Below are 7,835 nucleotides of genomic sequence, written 5' to 3'. Positions count from 1 at the left end.
CACCCCAACCTGAGCACCCTACACCCCAACCTGAGCACCCTACAGCCCAACCTGAGCCCCCTACAGCCCACCTGAGCACCCTACACCCCAACCTGAGCACCCTACAGCCCAACCTGAGCCCCTACAGCCCAACCTGAGCACCCTACAGCCCAACCTGAGCACCCTACAGCCCAACCTGAGCACCCTACAGCCCAACCTGAGCACCCTACACCCCAACCTGAGCCTCCTACACACCAACCCTACAGCCCAACCTGAGCACCCTACACCCCAACCTGAGCACCCTACAGCCCAACCTGAGCACCCTACAGCCCAACCTGAGCACCCTACAGCCCAACCTGAGCACCCTACAGCCCAACCTGAGCACCCTACAGCCCAACCTGAGCACCCTACAGCCCAACCTGAGCAGCACCCCAACCTGAGCACCCTACACCCCAACCTGAGCACCCTACACCCCAACCTGAGCACCCTGTTCTGCCCCCTCAGATCTCTTGGCCCTCTCACCCCTACTGGAGGTCAGCTCCCTGCCCGTCTTCTGAAACCATGCCTTTTTTCAAACATTATCTTTAATTATCTTCCTCCTCACCTTGACTTCCCTCCACAAAAATTAAGGAACCAGCTCTTGACCCCCCCCTCCATGCGCCTTCTGGTTCTGACTACTGATCGCGACATTACGGATGTGTTTACTTTCTATGTCTGCGATATGTGGCTGTCCCACGCTGTCTTAAGATCAAATTGAATGTTATTTCTCACGTGTGCCGAATACAACAACTGTGAAATGCTTAACTTAACTAAATTTTCTTAAAACTGCACGAAGAAAATATTTACAAAATAAACTAAGGTTTAAAAAAGTAACAAAATAACAATAAAGAGGCTGTATTCTGGGGGGTACCAGTACTGAGTCAATGTGCAGGGGGTACAAGTTAATCGAGGCAACTTGTACATGTAGGTGGAGGGGACGTGACAGTGCATAGATAATAAACAGCAAGGAGCAGCAGTGTACAAATGCAAATATTCCGGGTGGCCGTTTGATTAATTGTTCATGGCTTGAGGGTAGCTGATGAAGGTCACTCTAGACAAGAGCGGCTGCTCAATGATTACAATGTAAAATGTGCATTTGTTTAAATTTGGACCTTTATTTAACTAGGCAAGTCAGTTAAGAACAATTTCTTATTTTCAATGACGACCTAGGAACAGTGGGTTATCTACCTTGTTCAGGGGGAGAACGAACCTTTTTTTTTTATAAAAAAAAAATCCTTGTCAAGTCGGGGATTTGCTCCAACCACGAGACTACCTGCCTTTCATACGCATGACGAACGTATGAAATAATCACAATGAGGCTTGAAATAATGGCTGAAAGGGAGTTCTATTTGTCCATTTCATTATTACTTATCTGAATGAGACATACTTTATGCAGCACATTAAAGTTCACAATTCCTGTAGTTGTTGTTAGGCAATAATATGCTTGCAGATTTTCAATGTTATGGACTGTATAACTTTTGCCTTAAAATAAAGCAGTTTGTTTTCACAATGGATGAAACAATCCTAAAGAAATCAACCTTTATGGTCAGCATGTGCCTCTTTTTTTATTCTCGCAAATATGTGTTCATCCTCGTCGCTTTATATATCTTCCAAGCAGCGAGTATTTATTTGTGTTTTGATGTAGCCTAATGCATATGGGTCCTCCATAAAGATTGCTAGTGGAAATTCCCCAAATGAATTGCTCCGTAAAATGCCGATGATGTTAATGAGGATTATGATAATTCATGACGACGATTAAAAAATAACAGTGAAAAGTTACAAATAAAAGCATAGATCTCTCGGTAAATTCAACAACATGCCCCCCCCCCCCTCATGTATGCAGTCCATTGTCAAATGGGGGAGGGGGGGGGGGTTCTTGGACCCGAGGCAGCCAGTAGCACAAGCACGATGATGTAATCAAATTTTTTCCCCTCCTCACTCATTGAGGGGGGCTCGATAAATCTCTCTCGGGCGCCCGTGTAGGCGTGTTTCGCACCGGGTGAAAATTGATTGTATTCGTTTTGAGAACCGGGCTGCCTCCCGGGCGTTGAGTCATACATACTGTGTTCAAATACAACTGGCAACTCGGGAAAAATACGAGGTCAAATCATGACGTTAGGGATTTTCAGTTCGGAAAGTCTGAGCTCTGGAAAGAGACAGAGTTCTGGAGTTGGTTGACTGTTCAAATAGATTTTTACCAGTTGGAGCTTGTTTTTTAACCAGTGGTGAAAAAAGTACTCAATTGTCATACTTGAGTAAAAGTAAAGATACCTTAATAGAAAATTACTCAAGTAAAAGTCACCCAATAAAATACTACTTGAGTAAAAGTCTAAAAGTATTTGGTTTTAAATATACTTAAGTATCAAAAGTAAATGGAATTGCTAAAATGTATTTAAGTATCAAATGTACAAGTATACACAATTTCAAATTCCTTTTATTAAGCAAACCAGATGGCACAATTTTCATTTTTTTTTAAATGTATTGAGGATAGCAGATGACACACTCCAAAACTCAGACATAATTTACAAACAAAGTCCTTCAGATGAGAGGCAGTAGGGATGACCAGGGCTGTTCTCTGTTTAGTGAGTCCTCCAGATCATAGGCAGCAGGGATGACCAGGGATATTCTCTGTTTAGTGAGTCCTCCAGATCAGTGGCAGTAGGGATGACCAGGGATGTTCTCTGTTTCATGAGTCCTCCAGATCAGCGGCAGTAGGGATGACCAGGGATGTTCTCTGTTTCGTGAGTCCTCCAGATCAGAGGCAGTAGGGAGGACCAGGGATGTTCTCTGTTTCGTGAGTCCTCCAGATCAGCGGCAGTAGGGATGACCAGGGATGTTCTCTGTTTCGTGAGTCCTCCAGATCAGAGGCAGTAGGGATGACCAGGGATGTTCTCTGTTTAGTGAGTCCTCCAGATCAGAGGCAGTAGGGATGACCAGGGATGTTATCTGTTTAGTGAGTCCTCCAGATCAGAGGCAGCAGGGATGACCAGGGATGTTCTCTGTTTAGTGAGTCCTCCAGATCAGTGGCAGTAGGGATGACCAGGGATGTTCTCTGTTTCGTGAGTCCTCCAGATCAGAGGCAGCAGTGGTCTAAAGGCAGGGATGTTCTCTGTTTAGTGAGTCCTCCAGATCAGAGGCAGTAGTGATGACTGCATCCCAGCATCCCATAGAGGCATCACTACAGTCCCTGGTTTGAATCCAGACTGTATCACATCTAGCTGTGATTGGGAATCCTATAGGGCGGGCGCATAATTGGCCCAGCGTCTTCCGGGATTTGGCCGGGGAAGGCCGTCATTTAAAAAAATAATTTGTTCTTATCTGACATTCCTAGAAAAATAAAAGTTAGATAAAATTACAAATAATTACTATTCTATGGGTGCTCATCCCCCACCACGTTTGCCCGTTCTAGTCACGGGCCATAGACCGGTTTGCCACCGCTCAACATAATCGAATCCACCCATTCCCATTCACAGAGAACCCGGCTCGTCCACAGGACGTTCCGCCAGCTGTGAGACACGGTTCGGATGATGTCATTCACTTTCTTTTGAGCAGTTTTCACGAGACCGGAGGACACCGTTTTTTTGTGTGTTGCGGTGAGAGATACGATTGGGAAGGGGAGGAAATCTCATCGAACGGACAGAGACAGAGGACGGTAGTTGACTACCTACGGCAAAACGACACGACTCTAACGGTCTGTCTGTGTGATGAGGGCCACATCATCCACCACTGATACCGTCTACGCTGTTGCTAGCTTTTCACCACACAGCCGACAAGCCAAAAGTGAACCGTAAAACAATACGTGAATCTTTAGCCAGCTAGCTTTTATATACTATCTATTTTGCCATACAGCCTTCAGTGGCCGCATTTGAGAGAAAAGTGAAATTTAGGTGGCTCTCGACCTGGCTGACATTTCCGGATTCGAACACTCGCATATTCATCCTCCCAGTGGTGTTGTTTTAGCGTCTCAATATACACGCAATTGATCGCTATTTATGTGACAACGGAGGCAAGCAAAGTGAAACTAACGCTAATCATCATTTGATTTCCAGAGGACCTATTTTTCTTGCTTTGGGAATAGAAATGGGCCGTGTTCAACAGTTCTGTAAATGTCTAGCTCGAGCTAGCTACTGTAGCAAGCTATCTCCGGTCGGGATCTAGTACCGTTATGTGCGTGCCTGTGGTCTTTACAGTCAAAAAGCGAAACATTCGTCGTTCACGTTTCGCTGCCTTGATATTTGATACAGTATTTTTTTCAACATCTACAATCGAGATACCCTTGGCTTTGGAAAGGGTAGAATTCTTGGACCGATTTTTTTGTTTTGGCCGAGGCATGAGAGACATTCGATCCATCCTTCTATCCCGGTGCTCCATCCAATACGGCGCAGTGTGAGTAGCCCATCCGGGAAGCGCACATCAGCAGAATCGCATCCTATATGCACCTTTGGGGTGTCGGGGGGCTGAAGGTGCTACTATAACATCGGAGCGGGAGGACGTTGCCTTCCCATCTCAGGATTAAACCATGGCCAATGAACCTGTTATCCTTAATGTGTATGACATGGTAAGATTGTGTGTTGGAAGTTTTCTGTGCATGGGAATCAATGTAACGTACTAGCCTACTATTTATTCTCTCACACACACACACACACACACACACACACACACACACACACACACACACACACACACACACACACACACACACACACACACACACACACACACACACACACACAATAATGGATATTGGGTCCCTTGATAGACAACCAGCCAGTCACAGTGTTGACCCCTCCTCCCCACCCCTCAGATATCTCCAGGCCAGCAGTCACAGTGTTGGCCCCTCCTCCCCTCAGATATCTCCAGGCCAGCAGTCACAGTGTTGGCCCCTCCTCCCCAGATATCTCCAGGCCAGCAGATATCTCAGATATCTCCAGGCCAGCAGTCACAGTGTTCAGGCCCCACAGTGTTCCTCCTTCCTTCAGATATCTCCAGGCCAGCAGTCACAGTGTTGGCCCCTCCTCCCTCAGATATCTCCAGGCCAGCAGTCACAGTGTTGGCCCCTCCTCCCTTCAGATATCTCCAGGCCAGCAGTCACAGTGTTGGCCCCTCCTCCCCCTCAGATATCTCCAGGCCAGCAGTCACAGTGTTGGCCCCTCCTCCCCTTCAGATATCTCCAGGCCAGCAGTCACAGTCAGATATCTCCAGGCCAACAGTCACCCCTCCTCCCTTCAGATATCTCCAGGCCAGCAGTCACAGTGTTGGCCCCTCCTCCCCCTCAGATATCTCCAGGCCAGCAGTCACAGTGTTGGCCCCTCCTCCCTTCAGATATCTCCAGGCCAGCAGTCACAGTGTTGGCCCCTCCTCCCCTCAGATATCTCCAGGCCAGCAGTCACAGTGTTGGCCCCTCCTCCTTCAGATATCTCCAGGCCAGCAGTCACAGTGTTGGCCCTTCCTCCCCTTCAGATATCTCCAGGCCAGCAGTCACAGTGTTGGCCCCTCCTCCTTCAGATATCTCCAGGCCAGCAGTCACAGTGTTGGCCCCTCCTCCCCTCAGATATCTCCAGGCCAGCAGTCACAGATGAGGATGCCCTTCCTCCCCTCAGATATCTCCAGGCCAGCAGTCACAGTGTTGGCCCTCCTTCCTTCAGATATCTCCAGGCCAGCAGTCACAGTGTTGGCCCCTCCTCCCCTTCAGATATCAACAGTCACAGTGTTGGCCCCTCCTCCCTTCAGATATCTCCAGGCCAGCAGTCACAGTGTTGGCCCCTCCTCCCCTCAGATATCTCCAGGCCAGCAGTCACAGTGTTGGCCCTTCCTCCCTTCAGATATCTCCAGGCCAGCAGTCACAGTGTTGGCCCCTCCTTCCTTCAGATATCTCCAGGCCAGCATTCACAGTGTTGGCCCCTCCTTCCTTCAGATATCTCCAGGCCAGCATTCACAGTGTTGGCCCCTCCTTCCTTCAGATATCTCCAGGCCAGCAGTCACAGTGTTGGCCCCTCCTCCCCTCAGATATCTCCAGGCCAGCAGTCACAGTGTTGGCCCCTCCTCCCTTCAGATATCTCCAGGCCAGCAGTCACAGTGTTGGCCCCTCCTTCCTTCAGATATCTCCAGGCCAACAGTCACAGATGAGGATGTCTGAAAGTGACAGCTGCTCAAACACCTAATTAAATCCCACTGTTAAAAAAAACTTTATTTTACTAGGCAAGTCAGTTAAGAACTAATTCTTATTTTCAATGACAGCCTAGGAACAACTGCCTTGTTCAGGGGGCAGAACGACATATTTTTACCTTGTCAGCTTGGGAATTCAATCTTGCAACCTTTGCGGTTACTCGTCCAACGCTCTAACCACTAGGCTACCCTGCTGTCCCACTGTAGCTCTGTTCTGCTGGGATGTTAGATGGGCTGGGACCAGAAATCGTCCCAGGCATTTCAAACACACTGGCCCTGTTGTTCTCATTAAGACTCCCACACCAGCAAAAATGTTTTCCCTAGAAGCACCCCTTATTAGCTGAAGCGCTAGCAAAACCAAATGCATGCTTTCCAACCGTTCGCTGCCCGCACCTCCCCGCCCGACTAGCATCACTACTCTGGACGGTTCTGACATAGAATATGTGGACAACTACAAATACCTAGGTGTCTGGCTAGACTGTAAACTCTCCTTCCAGACTCACATCAAACATCTCCAATCCAAAATCAAATCTAGAATCGGCTTTCTATTTCGCAACAAAGCCTCCTTCACTCACGCCGTCCAACTTACCCTAGTAAAACTGACTATCCAACCGATCCTCCACTTCAGCGATGTCATCTACAAAATAGCTTCCAATACTCTACTCAGCAAACTGGATGCAGTTTATCACAGTGCCATCCGTTTTGACACCAAAGCCCCATACACTACCCACCACTGCGACCTGTATGCTCTTGTCGACTGGCCCTCGCTACATATTCTTAGCCAGACCCACTGGCTCCAGGTCATCTACAAGTCCATGCTAGGTAAAGCTCAGCCTTATCTCAGCTCACTGGTCAAGATGGCAACACCCACCCGTAGCACACGCTCCAGCAGGTGTATCTCACTGATCATCCCCAAAGCCAACACCTCCTTTGGCCACCTCTCCTTACAGTTGTCTGCTGCCAGTGACTGAAACGAATTGCAAAAATCGCTGAAGCTCGAGACTTACATTTCCCTCACCAACTTTAAACATCAGCTATCTGAGCAGCTAACCGATCGCTGCAGCTGTACATAGCCCATCTGTAAATAGCCCACCCAATCTACCTACCTCATCCCCATATTGTTTTTATTTACTTTGCTGCTCTTTTGCACACCAGTATCACTACTTACACACCATCATCTGATCACCATCATCTGCTCATCTATCACTCCAGTGTTCATCTGCTAAATTGTAATTACTTCGCTAGTGAGGCCTATTTATTGCCTCACCTCCTCACGCAATTTGCACACACTGTATATAGACTTTCTTTTTTCTCTTTTGTGTTATTGACTGTACGTTTGTTTATCTCATGTGTAACTCTGTGTTGTTGTTTCTGTCGCACTGTTTTGCTTTATCTTGGCCAGGTCGCAGTTGTAAATGAGAACTTGTTCTCAACCAGCCTACCAGGTTAAATAATTATATATTTTTTTTAAATCATTATAATTTTGCGTAAAACACCTAATTTAGTCCCACTGGGCTAAAGACTGACTAGCCCATCAGCCAGCCCATTTCCTGTCTAGGACCAAGTCATCGGCTGGAAAACTACAGGTCATGCAAGGTCTGCGTGTCACAACCCCAGAAAGATCGCCATGACGACTCAGCCTGAATATAATT

The 7,835-nt window shown here is 47.5% G+C and overlaps 1 protein-coding gene across 1 annotated transcript in view; it reads left to right on the top strand.

Moving 5' to 3' along the window:
* The first annotated feature begins 3,480 nt into the window (after window positions 1–3,480).
* The window catches only part of LOC135525480 (deubiquitinase DESI2-like), a 12,603-nt gene continuing 8,248 nt past the window's right edge, over window positions 3,481–7,835 (top strand). Inside the window, exon 1 of the mRNA XM_064953149.1 lies at window positions 3,481–4,576. Coding sequence (XP_064809221.1) covers window positions 4,538–4,576 — 39 coding nt within the window. The 5' untranslated portion in view covers window positions 3,481–4,537. The remainder of the gene's footprint in view (window positions 4,577–7,835) is intronic.

This window comes from Oncorhynchus masou, chromosome 32 (assembly GCF_036934945.1).
Source record: "Oncorhynchus masou masou isolate Uvic2021 chromosome 32, UVic_Omas_1.1, whole genome shotgun sequence".
NCBI classification, from domain to species: Eukaryota; Metazoa; Chordata; class Actinopteri; order Salmoniformes; family Salmonidae; genus Oncorhynchus; species Oncorhynchus masou.
This window is presented reverse-complemented; position numbering and strand designations above follow the sequence as displayed.